Source organism: Citrus clementina, unplaced genomic scaffold (genome assembly GCF_000493195.1).
Source record: "Citrus clementina cultivar Clemenules unplaced genomic scaffold, Citrus_clementina_v1.0 scaffold_3, whole genome shotgun sequence".
NCBI lineage: Eukaryota > Viridiplantae > Streptophyta > Magnoliopsida > Sapindales > Rutaceae > Citrus > Citrus x clementina.
Window position 1 is genome coordinate 30,874,868 of NW_006262339.1, and position 17,665 is coordinate 30,892,532.

Here is a 17,665-nt window from a genome sequence, read left to right on the forward strand (position 1 = left end):
GTCTTCTTGTTACTTATTGCATGCATTTGGGATTTTCTGAATTACATTTCTTTTCATTTGATTTGCTTGTTGTGAGTACTAACTCTTCTTAATTCTTTTATTATTTCTTTCCATTGGATTTGCTTATTGTGAGTACTCGCTCTTCTTAACACTTTTAGTATGCTGAAACAACTATTGGGATTGTAAGAATTCATGGCGAAGTGGGAGAGTTATTCAACATTTTGACAATACAGAATCTGTTAACATTTTTCTGTTTAAATTTAGAACCATGAAAAATATCAGCAAGAATTTAATGCGTTAAATAGTTTGAGCTTTGTTGTATTGTGCTATGAAATGCAACAACCAAAGTTTGAACGCAAATCTTTAAAGACGTGTTTGGTATTATAGTTGGGTAAATGTAACTTAAAAGTTGCAGTACTAATGTGTATCTCGCAACTCATTTGTACGATGAAATATTTATTACATTTGTATTATTTTTTATTAAAATTATTATTTAAAAATTATATTTATCACATATTATTGATTTCTATTTTTAGCTATTGATTTCTATTTTCAACTATAATTTTTTTTGACAGTCTCGAACGAACTTAAAGGAATTTACAATAAAAGCTCAGTTCACTAAGCAAGTTTAAAATTTGAAGTGGCATGACAATGATTTATTTAACTGTCATATAATTTGGCATATTTTAATCAATCTTCATGTAAGATTTGGCACAATAATTCTTCAACATGACTCTAAAAGAATAAAAAAGATATGAACTATTTTCATAAGTCGCATTCATTTGTCCTAAGGGATTAATTTTCTGTTAAAAAATACATTCCAATGTCTTTTGTAGAGGGGAAATGCGCTTATGCGAGTTAGTTAATTGCTTCCTTCACATGCTAAATAATTTACTAATTCAATTGGGAAAAGAAGGCCAAAAACACCCATGGAAACTCATTGATTCTCTTGAGACTATAAAAAGAACACGAACTGGGAACCCAAAGATGCTGTTTCTCAAACTTAAATTCAAAATTCTACTATGATCATGGTAAATTCTAGAAAATTGCACTGGCAGTGCAATGTACACCATATAAATTACGAGGGAGATGAGCATCAACCAACATAATAAAACAATCAACTATAAGAAGAAAATTCTGATTTCACCCTAGCCTAAACACTATGGCTCTACAAAAGTTCATTAAATAGTGCAGCATTTATACGCCAAAACTCTAAGCAGTCTTGGTGGCGATCTTAAGACTATGAAGACAATTGTTTGGTTCGTATTTAGATCGTATTGTCACTTAGCTGGAAGGCGCCATTCAATTTCAAGAAAGGCGGTCAGAGGCCATAGGAGGGCCAGGCATGGCGCGGACATTGATGTCAATAGGCCACAAGCGGTACTGGATATCAAGCTCCCTGAAAATCTTAGTCATCTCTTCGACCAACAAGGCTCTCCTTTCCCACCTTTCACCTATGTCTTGGTGGTTCATTTTGTGTGATAGCCATATCGCAAACCTCACCCTATTCAATTCTTCCACATCCTTGAAAATGAACATCGGATTTGTACACCAATGATCTTTCTTGTTCTCAATAAAACTGCAATAGCAGCAACAAAAAATAATACATAAAATCAGAAACTTTCATCACACGTAATTGAAACAACAGAAACAGATTTGCAACCACACCACTCTATATCAAACATAGAGACTGTTGAAAGTGAAAGCAAAAATTTAATTACATGTACTAAAATTTCTCAGTGTTTACCTTAATATTCTCTGTTTCATCTGAGCAATCTTCTCTGCTGGAGTAGATATGTGGATGCAGAACTCAACTGCATCTCCCATGTCAGGACTACGATAATAATTACCGATAGCCTTAGTAGCAAGAACACTATTTGGGAAGATGATCTTCTGGTTATCATATCTAAGGAAAACAGTAGACAAGATGTTCATCTCTTCCACTACCATCTGCAATTTGAGAATACACAACTTAGGCCCTCCAGTATTTTCAAAAGCCAAACACTCCTTCAAATGGAATTTAAACATTATTTTTTTAAAAATAAAAAATAAAACATTGAAAATGGCTTCTATAAATGTACCTGAACTCCATCAATTTCACACCGATCACCCACATCAAATGGATGCATCACGAACAGAAAGATGATAGCCTCAAACACTGTCTTACAAGTGTTACCAAATATGAATGCTACGACAACAACCTGAGAGCTTATGAAGAGGAGAAATTTGGTAGTGGCAATTCCTAATATGAGGAGCCAAATAATCACAGTAATAATGCCAATCAAAACGTTTACAAATCGATGAAGCTTGTTGACTGCAGTTTTAGTATCGTTCAATGTAAAGGCAAGAGCCCTCCGTTCTCTGAAAACATTAACCTAACACAAAAAACGTCGCATTATCTTTTGATTGCATAGATGCATAGAAACTGTGGAATGTATTTACCGGAGAGATAGAACTCTTAAACAATTAGATGACATATATTCGCCATCATGCAGTAAAAAATGTCATGAAAATCACACAAGTATAATTTTTCTTACGTATGCATAAGGAGGCTTCATTATGGATTGAATTGATTGAAATAAATAAAATGATATTGTCAAGAAACTGCAGAAACAAACTTAAATTTCAATGCATTGAAAATATATACTATTTAAATAACCATGTCAAAAAACTGTGCCCTGTAAAATTCAAATGAAGACCAGTCTAAGAACAGTAGCCAAGCAAAAGGATCAGCATCCTTGGAATGACTCCACAATAAAGTTGAACAAATTAAAACCCACGATGAATGTGATATACGCATTTATTGCTTAATTAAACTACTTTATAGTTGCAAATTTCTTAAAGCATACAAGCCAACTACTTTTCTAACAAACCAAAAATTTATAACTTTTCAACATTTATGTATCTGGAAAATGCTAGAATCAATCCCTGTAGTCACAACAAAAACCTGATGGAACAATTTAATCCATTAAATTCCATTTAACCCAAAACTTACAAGCCAGAAGGTCTAACTTTATGTCACTGATACTCATTTGCACTCTTTTCAACACAACTTGAAATTTTCTTCTAATAAACAATAAATGGCCAGAAACAAGGATTTAGTAATGTCCACACGCATACTAAAAGCCATACGTTGCCAAATTCTTACCACCCAATTCTTCAAGGCTGACTTGCTAATTTTCTTTCTTTCAGATGCTTCTTCAAAGAGACTCATGGTCTTCGAAGCCTCATCTTCATTCAGGAAACGCATAAGGTCCTCAAGGTAGATGAACCTAAGAAAACAGTGGTGAGATTAGACGGAGAAATGCAGGAAAATCAGTCATTCAATTAATGGCATCCCCTATAACTGTGAAGCCAGGGCTCCAACCAGTCATGGAAAGAAGGCATCTTAAAAGAAATACAAAAGGTGGGCTCCTTGATTCATGCCTACAATAAGATTTGCATATGTTTTACTCAATACTGCACCGATACTTATAAACAGTAAGAAACAAGAAATGAAAATTTGGAACAGGCATAGATATCCTTGATTACTACACTTGTTTAAAGAATAAATTCTTCATGTAAATTGAATTTTAATCACGGCGAAAAAAATAAAAGGAAATGAGCACCAAATTTACACAAGAAATACTATACTGCAAATGTAATAGAAATAAGGACATACTTGGACCCTGGCTTAGCCACATTCTGGAATATTTTTCTGGCTGCAGCTTTTGCCTCATACTCAGTTTTAATATGGGGAGCAGACTCATCTTCATGAGTTGAATCTTGTATCTGCTCATCTAATGTGGTAAGGGATCCATGTCGGATTATGTTCATTAGTCTCTTCATGTTCCAAGCGGAGACGTTCTTGGGGTTCAACTTATGCAAGTGATCAATTGTTATCCCATCATCATCTTTGTTGGAAAAAGTACGAGAAAGCTTTGGACTTTTTCCTTCCCGGGGAGTTCTCTGAAGCCTTCCACTTCCTATCACCTTTGCACTTTGTGGTGAGGATAAGACAGAAGATTTAAGGCCAGGGGGAATAGTAACACCAGCATTTTGAAGCTTTTGAACCTCACTCACAATTCTCTCCTGTTCTTCTTCTGCCTTTTGTATTTCAATCAAGGGGGGGCCAGAGAGTGTTTCAATCAAGTATTGATTGAACAATGCCTCTTGAATTCTGTCAAAATATGTGCTCACATGAAAAGAAGATGCAAGAACTTTCACCAATAGGGTCTTTACTAACCACAACATCACACCCACCCAAAGACAAATCAAGATCTTAGTCGCATACTTAAGAACATCACTATTTGTTTCCCTCTCTACTCGCTGGTCAAACAGGCAATGCCAAGCAATCAACACAAGCCCTAACCAAAGACAATTCTGAACTGCCTTCCTGACTCCATAAACAAAATACAAGACCCGTTTGCGCAAAAGAAAATTCCTCTCGATGCAGAACACAATTATCCTAACTATCCAACTAGAAACCAACCTACCACATATCAGAACCAAAATCAAAAGCTCCCATTTCCACAAACCAAGCTTCCACAACTTCTTTTTCTTAAAATAATCAATAGTCAAACTACAAACCAATGCTCCTATAATCAAAATCAGACTAAACCATTCAAGCAGAACCCATATACTAATCTTTTCCTTTTTGTACTCCTCGGGCAAGTCCTCCTCCAATAACGGATCTTCCTCTTCTTCATCAACATTCTTCCCAATAAACCCACTTTTCAACTGCCCCGATCTCCCCACAACTCTCCCTGATTTCGGCTCCATCCTCTCCGGCGGCAGGTCCATCAACCTTGACTTAGTCTTTGTCATCAACAAAGCAGACTTCTTATTAAATGAGACATTCCTGTCAAAAGACTTGTTTGAAGTACACTTCACAACCTCTCCTTCAGAATCTTTTTGTGGGGAGTCCTTGTAATTATTATTAGTAGAATTTGAATGCCTCCTTTTTAAAGATTCAAAAGACACTCTATTAACTGCAGTTGGCGACTCAGACACGGTTGGTAGACCCTGTGTAGATTTATTATTACTATTGATATTAATACCACTACTACTACCACAATTATTATTTTTACTACTAGCTTGATGTTGAAGCTCATCCATCTCTAAGTCCATATCAAGAGAGATCTCACCTGAGGCCTTTTGCTTGTGCAAGAACTGACCAATCAGCACGGAGGGTGGATCCTCCATTGATGGGCCGTGTTGCATGAAATCAAAACCCTCTTCTCCACCAACACCACCACTCTTGACATTATTATCCATCTTTCCTCTGTCCTCCCAAAAATCATAACTTGACCCTCTCCAAATCTTGCTGTTGTTACTGCTGACACTGCTGCTGTTGTTGGGTTTGTTACCGTCCACGTTGATGAGTACTTCTCTCCGGTCAGGAGAATCAACGGCCATGATGATGATTTATGATGTAGTCCCCCAAAAAAAGGCCAAAATCGAATGATAAAGATTAAAAAAAAAAAGAAGATAATTTCTTGATTCCTGGGCTTGTTAAAGAAAGTAGAAATAATAACAAAAAGAATAAAAAAATAAACTAAGTTGGCTATCCGATGATGATTGAAGAATGCGGATGGCGTTTGGTTAGTGGGAAAGTAATAGAAAATTGTGACTGCTTTGAGAGAAACAAAGGTGACGAGTGACGCGTGTACTAAAGAAAGTAATAAATATTAAAGCTTCGGAGTTGTTTTTGTTGCAGAGAGAGTGAATGAGAGAAGACGAAGAGCACAGGTGGCGCTCTGTTCAAGTTAAAAAAAAAAAGCTGTTGTCTGGTTGAATTTTATACATAAATTTTTATTTTTTATAGCATGGCGATGGTTTCTGAAATGACGTATTTAACCTTCTTTGTTCCTTCTAGCATAACCAGTTCTCTCCATATTTGCTTAGCTGTTGGTTAATGGTTATAAATCTAATTTAGGAAAATAAATATGTTGATTATTAATCAATACGGAAACGAAATCACCATAAATAAATAAAAAGCCTATATTTAAGTATATTTGTTTGCCTTATAATTTACTTAGGTGTTGCCACAATCGGAGGAGAATCTTTGCCTTTAGGTTGAATCCTTTTTTGACTTCTAAGCTCAAAAAACTTACAAGAAAACCACATCATAAGGATCTTAATTCCATTTGGTTTTATAAACTAATAAGGCAAAAGTTAGAATAAAAAGGTAAGTGTTGTATAAGGTAAAAATATGGAGAATTATTGGTCCTCTTTACTTATTTATTCCTTTTTTAAAAGGAAAATCCTAAATATCTCGAGTGAAATTGAATTTAATCTAAGTGCAAGAGTGTTTGATTAGGTCTAATGATTATGAGTTGTTTAGTTACTCCTTTTCAATAAATAATATCACGGAGAATGTAGTTAGCAAGTAAAGAAAAGGAATATTTAAAATTAATTATAAGGAAAGAGGAATATATAAAAATAATTACAAGGATGTTTTTTTTTTTTGATGAGGGTAATTTTATATCTCTATTTTTTTTTTGCATTCATTTTTCTTTTCATTTATTTGTGTCATTTTAATAAACAATAATCTTATTGTTGATATGTCCAAAAATGAATTTTAAAGTCTCTATCATCATATGCGCATATTGTGAGATGCTTGTCTTATACAAGGACTTTTATACCAAACTATTAATATATATTGGTGATAATTGTTACAATTTCAATTTTTTGAAAATAGAAAATTTGAAGTCTTTATCAAATGTACATGTAGTGGTATCCTTGCCTTAGACGAACCTTTTTTAATGCCAAACTATTCCTGTATTATTATTATTATTATTAATAGATGTTACAATTCAATTCTTATTTATAGTCCAAGTTATTGAAGTCTATATCATTAAAACTGGAAAAAAAAAAAAAAGTCCTTTCAAACACCTAATTTCCCTACAAGGGTATTTATGTAATTTAACAGGAGAACGAAGGTAGTAAAGTAATTGCACTAGTATGGAAGAACATGGGCGTAGTTGAAATTTCTGACCACATTGGTCATTTGGTCACCGCAATTTCACTACGTGTCACAGTTGTTGTGTATAAAATCTTTTAACCGTTGTAGACTAAAGTAGCTAAATGACCGTCCGGTGACGCATCACGCATCCATGCTGGTGACTAGTGACTGACAGCCCATGGCGGCCTTTATTTTTTTCAAATTCTCAAGATACCATCAAAATCAACCTGTAATCACGGCGTACAAAATGACTCATTGATGTCCTGACTATACGTGTCAGAATCTTAGTGGCGGTGAGGTATCAAACACACTGGTGATGATGAGGTCAGTTTCGTTATGATTTTTTTTTTTTTTTTACGCGGCAGTTCGGGACCAACATAAAAACGACAGTTTGGGTAGAAAAAGGAGTGTCGTTTTGTTCTTTTTGGTTGTAGTGACGAAACTGCTAGACCAAATGACCAAATCCTCCTACTTGAATGGAATTTGCCACTAGCACAAAGATTGCATTAAATATTCTTTGACATTTTTTTTCCTTTTCTCGTTCTTGCTTTTAACATTTTTTTAATTTTTTATGCACTTATTATTATTATTATTATTATTATGTGTTTGAGTTCGATTCATACTAATTTCTGATAAAAATAAAATTCAATTGTAGAAATCGTTTTACCAAAGGTCAATCTATACTCAATGTATTGAAATGTTACAGTTATAATAACTGTAGTGACAATCTTACCTGTCGATTTATTTAAAAAAAAAGGTTAAAGCATTTTATGATATTTGATTTATCAAAATTGTTGATTCGTAATAACATGTGCAACAACCACTTTGTTTCTCATTGACATTGGGAGAAAACAAATATCACTACTCATATAATAGAAGTTGGTTTTGTCATAGATAATCCAATTTTTTGTTTATTGAAAAGACAAAAGAAAGTATAAAAGAGTAGCATAATTTGCCCCCTTTATTTTAACACTTTTTATGTTAATTTATGTTTTACATTCTCTGTCAATATTCGGACATGAGTTAAGATGCTCACATATTTTACAATTTCGGACAAAGAATTATATAATAAACTTTCATAATTGTTTTGAGCTTTTTGATAGTTTAATCGTCGGAGTTAAGTTACTAAAATGTTTAATAAATGAATAACGATAAAATTATAAAATTTTGCATAAACTATGTAGCTTAATTTTTTTAATAAGATAAAAATATAAAATAATAAACATAAATTATGCGAGCCCATAGCTATATAATCCAACCGATTCAAAAGAACATGAACTACTAGTCATTTCGGCCCCCTGAATTTACTAGGTGTCGATGCTGTTCCCTACAAAATCTATGAATAGGCGAAATAAAATTAAACATCGTGGACTAAATGACCGGCCGGTGACTCATCCATGGTAGTGACAGCCAATGATTGTCTTATCCTCAGTATAAAATCATCACTGGAATCGCGGCGTTAAAAAATGACAAACATGATAATGATACGCGTCAGAATCTTAGTGGCGGTGAGGCACCAAACCCTCAGTGATGATAAGGTCATCGTTGTTATGGAATTTTTACGTGGCCGTACGGAACAAGGAAAGTCAATGACGACGTAAAAACGACAGCGTTGTGGTGGGTATCACTTATCATATCACTCTTATTATTATTATATTGCATTGAATGAATGAAAAGCTGTCGAGAAACGATTAGAGTCGTATGGAAAAAGGAATTTGCCAATTATATATATATATATGTTACATTTAATGTAACATACATAACCAATAAGAACTACACAAATTGTGAGATCCACATAATTATGTGGTTCTTGTGGGTTGTGTATGTTATATTAAATGTAACATGACAAAATCATATATATATATATATATATATCTACCAAAAAAAGACTAGATTAAAATATATATATATTTGTAACATTTTTATTTTTTATTTTCTTATTTTTTTGTAAATAAGGGGAGTTGATACTTGATTGGCCCTTGAAGGGCCCACCGCCCACGTCATTGAATGTAATCATGATATTATTTTTAAGAAAAAAAAATTTAAAAATACATAAAAGTCTCTAAAAATTAATAACGTCGACATGATATAAAATTTATTAAAAATATATATTTAATCAACAAATTTGTTTATATTTTACCAATTTAATCAATTAAAAATGAATTAATCCACTATAGATAGATTAAATTGAACATAAAAAATTCAAAATTCCTGCATTTTGAGAATTTAACCCTAGAACTTCTAAAAACAATAATCAAACTTATAGATGAGATCTAACAATATTTAAATTTTAAGTAAAAAAAAGAAGTAATAATAGAGTCATATTTTATATTATAAAATATCATAACAATTATATTTGTAATTTTGACAAATTACTAATTTATAATATGAACGAGACCGTAGAGTTATATAAGAATTAAAACAAAGTATTATCTTATTAATTTATTGAAATTATTAATTAAGCTAATTATTAACCCAAGTTTATTGAATATTGATTTATGTATTTCATGTTGCAAGGACAATGATTTATCATCTCAATTGAAAATCAATTACTGCCAATAAAGGTCAGTGTGTTGAACACTTATGTTGTGTTTACTTGCTGGAGTGGGAGTGAGGAGTGTGGATTCCTCCCACTCCAGCGTTTACTTACTTAAAAATGGGGAGGGATTGGGAGTCCCACTCCGTGGGCCCCACCCATTTTTGGAGTGGGGAGTGGGAGTGGGACTCCCATTGGGGGAGGTGGGAGTGGGAATCCACTCCCACCTCTCCCATTTCTACCCTTTTTTTAATTTTATATTTTATAATTAATAAAATAAAATAAATAATATTATATTTATTTAAATAATAATATTATATTTAACTAAATAATAATTTACATTGATTCTAAGTTTAAATTATTTTAAAATAATATTATTATATTAATAGAGAATTAATAAATATAATATTATTATATTTATTTTAAAAATAATAGTACTATATTTATTTAATAATAATAATAAATACTTTATTCTAAGAAAATATTAATTTTGTACTAAATAATATTATATTATTATTTTATATAATAATAAATTTAATATAATTATATTAAATAAAATAAAATAACATTTCATTTTATATTAAAATTATAATTAATAATTTATTGTTCATAATTAAGAATATTAATAATTATAATAAATTTACAAATATAATAAAATAAATATTATTCATTAAATATATTTTTTATTAGTTTTGTAATTAAAAATTATAATTCTTTAAATAAGGATAAAATTATAATTTAAAACTATTTACTCTCAATCCAAGACAAAGTAAACACATAAATTGGATTCTGATCTCCATTCCATGCTTCCATTCCAGTGTAAGTAAACAATCTACTCCCACTCCCACTCCACACTCCCAATCCTAGGATTCCCACTCCCCAGGATTCCCAATCCAATCCAAAAAGTAAACGCTACCTTAGATGTCACAGCCTTGGCTATCCAATAAAAAAATTAAAGACGTTTTGTGACATTTGAAACATGTATTGATTTAATACTAACAAAGTTGTTGATTCCTACCGGCAGCGTATGCATTACCATCACCTCTAATTGACACAAGAAAAAGAAAATATTATTTTACTCATTTGTATATTTCATTTAAGTTTTTGGCCAATTTATATGGATTTAATTGTAGTGTTTAGCAATTTAATGTTATAGTTAAGATAAATTAAGGTTGCATTTTTGTTTCCAAATTTGAATAGGTTTGAATTTATCTAAAATCTGAATTGATCTGAATATAAATATCTTAATTGTATCTCGGGGTTAGCTAGCTCTTTTGGTAGGGCACTCAGCTTGTAGCTGTTGCATCTCTTGTATATGACATGTTTATTTTTTAATATTTAAATATAAGTGGCATCTTATTTTTTTATAAATAAAAAAATCTTAAACATGAGAATTTGAAGTTTATGTTCTTATAAGTCAAAATGAATAAAGGTTTTATAGTTTAGGAAATAAGTAAATAAAATGGAGATATTTTTTTGGATATAATACTTTCCATTCATAACTTTTTTTTTTCATTCAGATAAAAATTAAAAAAAAATTATTATTTTTGTTCAGTTGTAAATTTCTTAAAATCATACATAACTTACAAAAAAATAAATTTAAAAAAGTCTGAAATTAATAAAATTTTGGATTACGTTTAATAAACAAGCCCTAAGTGCCCAAATGAAAATATGGTCTTATACTATGGGCCAGTTAGGTAACGTTGTAGCTTTTTAAATAATATTTTTTAGCTATCTTTCAGAAAAAATTAATTGTAAAGAGAATCAGTTAAATGTTTGTAAATTTTATTTTAAAAATTATTGTGAGTCTTAAAAATGGTGGTATATGCTTAGTAAATCTTAATGTTGAACTAATGTAACTAATGACTGAAATAGACATACTATTGAATAAAATTTATTTACACATTTATAAAAATGTATATATAATAGTTTTATTATGTATATAATAATTGATAACTAAATAAATTTTTTTATCTTAATATAATTGTTAATAATAATAACTTTTAAATTTAACAATTTATTTCCTAATTGAATAAAGATGGTTTTGAATTTTTTATAATATTTGTGAGGATATCTATGGAATTATATTAATTATAATAGTGATTCTTAAAATTAGATTTTTAAAAAACTACTCCTTTCATACTTTTTAAATTTACTGGGGTGCTTTTGATAAAAGTGATTTTTTAAAAAATTTACCGAACACTAAAATTAATTGTTAAATTTTTAATCATTTTTCAGTTTCTCAAAAGCAATTCTAAACATTTATATATATATATATATATATATATATATATATATATATATATATATATATATTGTGGCCGTATAATTACTCTAAAGAAAGTTATTACAATTATTTGCTCACTTTTGAAGTAAAAAAAATAAAATAATTTCTTCAAATAATAGTTCTAGAGTAATTAAAAAAGATATGTTCTAAGTAGTTTATCAAAAAAAAAAAAGATATGTTCTTAATTATTTTTTTTTAAATTTCTTAATATCTTTTTAATTGTTTACCATTCAAGATATAGTTAAAAATCAATTGAACTTTAAGCTCTTTTACATTTTTTTGAGTATTGAAACTATTGAATATAAGGAGGTCTTATAAAAAAAATTCGTCTGATTATTCTACATGATATAGGTTAAAATACTACATGATATAGGTTAAATTTTAACCTACACTTAAGTTTACAGTATGGTCAGCTCATGATGTCTAATGATATCCTTGTGCACTGACCACTCATGCTCCCCACTAGCTGGTCTATCTCCAAGATAATGGCAATCTTTTAGAACACGAGAGAAGCATTTAGGTAAGTTTCATTACCTTATGCAATCCTCCATTTCTTTCCACATTACTTATCCTGATAGAATCACATCATTTGTATTTTGATTTTACTTATCCACATAGTTAATGCGCATGCTAACTTAATTGTCCATTTCCTCTTGCAGTGGCGAAGCTAGTATTGTTTTATGGGGTGGGCTAATAGATTTATTTATTTTTTTATAAGTATTAATAAAGTTAAATTTATAAATTATACTTAACTTTAAAAAAAAAAAAAAAGGCTTACCCGGGCTGCAGCCCGGGTTAGCCCACTCTTACCTTCGCCCCTGTCTTCTTGTATAAAAATGGTCTGTATGATACAGCATGCGGATTTTCTAAACTGCTAATGTGTCGATAAATATACGCAAATGACTTTGACAGTAGAATTGATTACTTTTACATTCACTTTACATAAAAAAGGAAGCTCTGAAAATAATAACAAATAGTGTTTTACTTGACAACTAATGATGTTTATAGAATATTTATAAATTTTCTTTAAGTCTCATACGACAACACCACAACATCCATCAAAAGAAACCTAAATTTTATATGTACGGCAACGAGCTGGGAGTCCAATTTGAAATCTAGTTCTCCTAATTTATTAAGATTTCTATTCGAAGATGATTTGGTCTTCATCAATTAAGTGATAATTTTTTTTATGTTTATTGCAATATTTGACCATTTAATTAATGAACATCACATTGATTAAGATAAATACTTAAAAATAATTATTATTACATATATTATAAATGGGTTAATATTTTGACCAATTTGTCAACACGTTAAGCTCTAGTGTTGAATGTAGGAAGGAGCAGACATCACTTTTATAGTACTTTTTTAGAGAAACGTTGAGAATAAGCGATTTTCAATCATTAGCAGTTAAATGAATAAGTTGAAAAAAAACTTGTAGTGGGCTAATCCAATGCAAACCAAACAAAAAAGTGAAGGTGGATTAATAATCAATTCAGTCCAGACAAAAAGGTGACTATAAAATTCCATCTAATTTTTCTATGTGTGATTACACCCATTGGTCTTTGATTTGTTATTCTATGGAAAGTCGTCATTGATGACGTTCTTTAATGAAGTTGTCCCATAACATCGATCCTAAATTATTTGTCATGTCATGAAGTGAATGGCAATTAATCCATTAATTTATCTTCCAACATAAATGAATGTATGATGTCAAATCATTTATGTTGTATTTTGAGCCTCTCTTTGGCACTGAGGTTAATTTAGGTATATGATTGTAGAATTCATGTTTCTCTTAATTTGAAAGCGGGGTCTCCGTTTCTTTGGAGTAATATAATTTAGATAAATTATATCATGATAGATTTGGTAGTCTTCTAATTACAATTAGGATAGTGCTACACATTTTAATTTTTTTTATCACAAAAATTATCTTAAATGATATGACATTCATCAGTTGGCTGGTGAGATAATACAATTAATTTACTTTATTCTTATAAAAAACTACCAACCACTACATTAATAACGCATCATTTGAGATTAAATTTGAGATAAAAGATGAGTCCTCTTAAGTGGCTTGGCTGGGTTTGCTCCTTAGTTCGAGTCGCAAGGAAGTCGTCTTTGTTGGGAGAACCTGTGTCTCTCGGTTCGAACGGAGACTTCTAGTCTGGGTTATGGTATGGGCTCAAAGGTGTCTCTCACAGTTTGAGCCCTCCCCACGATACCTCGTGGTTAAGACAAAATAAAAATAAAAATTTGAGATAAAAAAATTAAGATGTCTACCATTACTCTTATAATTAACAACAGTTGAATTGTGATATTAGAAATGAAGTTTTGATATGACACGTATTATATATATATCTATGCATATACTGACATACTTAAACACGATGCATGTATGCGAAGAGGGTTTTCGAATCAAGATGTGTGTAATTTACCGGCATTGACATAAACTCTTGCGATAATATAAAATCATATTGATGACGAGGGAATTATGCTTTGATGACTTCCTTTGTCAGTATTTTCAATTTTTTCACTCTATTTATTTATTTTGTTGAAAACGACTTCCTTATGAATTTTATGAATTCCCTTTAATTTGTTGTATCCTTCTTCCTCCAGTTTTGATACTGACATCATCTTCTTCTTTTTCCGAAGTTATGTGCAATAAAACTTTGACCTTGTCATTTTCGATAAGACGTAAAAAATCTTAGTTTGATCCTCCAGTCATATTCAAAGTCCCATGTAGTTTTATAATTATAAGTTTTGGTTTCCACAAATTTAACCTCAAACACTGGGGGTGTCAACTTTTATCATGACCGAATCCAACATGAAACAACGGGTTAAATTGATTAATAACAAGATACACTGTAGATTAATTAAATTGATTAATTTAACTTCAAACTTAAGGGATCAAATAATTGAAGTTTAGAACCTGCGGTTAGACAATCTTCTATAAATAAATAGCAACTTCTAACACTAAGTACTGCAGCAAACACTAAGAAAAGAAGATGCATTTCTCTTTAGATTTGAGGTATGTTTTTCCGCCATTAATGAACCCTATTCTTCCAGCCAAAATTTCAAGATTGATGACGATTATGATGATGATGAGCAATATCCCGTATTAAAAATCACATTCTTGAATACAATTCTTGCAGCTTTCTCATTACTTATATTTCTCTTAACATCCATCAGACTCCCTCGCACAGTCCATCCAAAACTCACTTTGACAGCTGGATGTTTCTCAGGTCCCTTGACTTGCTCATTACTTGCTTCGATAATTTTTTCGCCGATCACATTTCCTTGGCACGGGATGCTATGGAATCTGGAAAAATGCATTTTCAACTTGTTTTATCGCAGCTTGCAGTGCATTCCTGCTTTCTTCATCCCTTGCATTGTTAGGCAAAAAGAAAATAATAATAATAATAATCCAGATGATGAAGCAGCAGTAGCACCTCGAGTTGAAGAAGTTGACGAGTTTACACACGACGTCGAAGGAAACTCCATGCAAAATGGAACAAGACATTGCAGTGTTGATTGATGAGTTGGATACAGTCAATACATAATTATTCATGCTGTTAGGTTTTGTATGTGTTACTGTTTATTTTATGTCGTTAATCATTATGAGCTAGTGCGTGTAATGTTACACATGTATGCTTGGTTTAATTTTATACATTAATTATGCGAAGGGAATCGACTGTTGTAATTACTGTCCTCAGTGTATTTGTGATGAGAATAAAATTACATATTCTATGTGATCAACTCTATAATGGCTTTTAAAACATGATAGAAGAAATGATTAATTTTGTTAAATAAGAGGCAGATTTTGGCTGTTTTCCCTCTTAAAACATGTTTTTATCTTTTTCAGCCAAATACAGACATGAGAGTGCATTTCTTTTTAGTTATGTTGCACTCCACTGCTCTACACCTAAATTAAATGTAACCATTTTCTTTTGAGGAGAATGTAAACCTTTCAATTAAATTAAACAACATTGTCCAATACATTTTGTATATCTGCTGGAATTGTTTCTTTCTAGACTGCTGATGTATCTTCTCCTAAAGCAAATTTCGCAAAGGAATGAGCATGAGCATTACAGTTTCTAGGAACAAAAACAACTTTAACAGTTGGGAATTCCCTTTTTTTATGTTGGATTTTTTAGATTATTCAATGAACTGGTGTTCTGCTACCCTTTGTATTGTTTATTAACTCCATTATTAACTCCACCCCCTCTTGGCAATCTGATTCAATGATCAAAGAAGATAGAGCCGCTTCTTTTGCCACCTGAAAGCCCCACTCAATTGCTTCAGCTTCAGCTTCTGACTTGCCATTTGAATTAGTTATAACTGCTGCCAATCCTACCTTCTGATCTTTGCTGCTGGTGGCTACATCTACATTGATTTTGAAAACATCTTTAGGGGGAGGTGTCCACTTCTGCTGTTTTTCCTTCCTAGAATTGTCAATATGAATTACTCCTAACTTTGCCTCACTCATTGATAAGCTTCCAAAACCAATTCTGCCTTGGCTGCTGAAATCGTTGGATCTATTTTCTTACCTTAAAAAATAAGCTTGTTTCTTGCATGCCAAATCACCCAACACAAAAACCACCATGAGTTCAATGTCAGCTTTCCTCCAGTTTGTGCACATATCCTGGATAGTGCTGAAAATGTCTTAAGGTGGAGTATTGTACAATTGAAAAGTGAAAGGAGCTAAGTTCCAAATCTTTTTAGCTGCTTTGCATTCCAAAAGGGCATGACTTACAATTTCCACATGCCTGTTGCATCTTTGATAGATTGGTTCTTGTAAACAATCTTTAATATATCTTTACTTAAAATGACAAACTTCAATTTATTCTTTGAAAAATTGTAAAATTATTTATTTACCTTCATTTATTATAATATATATATATATATATATCCCCATTTACCTCAATTTTCTAAATAAAAATAGAAATAAATTAAAATTTTTATATTGTTAGAGAATAATTTAAAGATTTTCATTCCAAATAGAGTGCATTCTTAACTAATTGAGATATCTTTTGAAGGTAGAGTGCACTTAAATATTGCAATGTACTTTTAACAAAAATAATGGTAAAAGAAAAAAAATTAGTGGCACATATTCATCGTAAAAGTTGATATCCCCATGAAATAATGGGTGGTGGCGAAGGGTAGAAACTAGAAAGATGATCCTAGCCCCTGGAATTGGAAAATATCTTTTAGGCTTAGTAATTTTAAAATTATTTCACATGTATTCTTCAAGAATATGATATAAACACTTTTCATATTGGTCCTCAACAATATTTTTTATAATCCACAATATAATAAACAGTGTTTATATTAACTCTTTAAAAAAAATCCCATACATATATATATTTATATAACAATTTGTACTCATTATTTTAGTTTAGTTTGGGTTTGAAATAAGTCCCTAATTTCATCGCTAATAATGGGCATGTTTGGCAACTTGTATACCCTAGTCTGCAGTGTAAATAAAGTATAGATCAGTATTGAGTGTATAGATGCGTTGAGTGTTGATAAGGTCTAATAATTATGAGTTGTTTACTTACTCGTTTTCAACAAATAATATCACGTAGAACTTAATTACCAAGTAAAGAAGAGGAATATATAAAAATAATTACAAGGGTGAAATTTTTTTTTATGGGGGTAATTTCATGTCTCTAATTGTTTGCATTCATTTTTCTTTTCATTTATTTGTGTCATTTTAATAACCAATAATCTTTTTGTTGATATGTCCAAAAACGAATTTTAAAGTCTCTATCATCATACGCATATTGTGAGATATGCTTGTCTTATACAATACCTTTTGTACCAAACTATTAATATATTATTAATAGATGTTCCAATTTTAATTTTTTTAAGAATATAAATTTTTAAGAATAGAAAA

General features: G+C 30.9%; 1 protein-coding gene across 1 annotated transcript; it reads right to left on the reverse strand.

Annotated features, from left to right (window-relative positions):
* Positions 1-1,280: 1,280 nt before the first annotated feature.
* Positions 1,281-5,751, reverse strand: LOC18048724 (mechanosensitive ion channel protein 6). Its single transcript, XM_024187769.1, has 5 exons — positions 3,662-5,751; positions 3,149-3,272; positions 2,082-2,375; positions 1,748-1,950; positions 1,281-1,579 (listed from the first exon to the last, which is right to left on the reverse strand). The coding sequence occupies exons 1-5, from the start codon at positions 5,395-5,397 to the stop codon at positions 1,309-1,311; spliced, it is 2,628 nt and encodes an 875-aa protein (XP_024043537.1). The 5' UTR covers positions 5,398-5,751; the 3' UTR covers positions 1,281-1,308.
* Between the last annotated feature and the right edge of the window lie 11,914 nt (positions 5,752-17,665).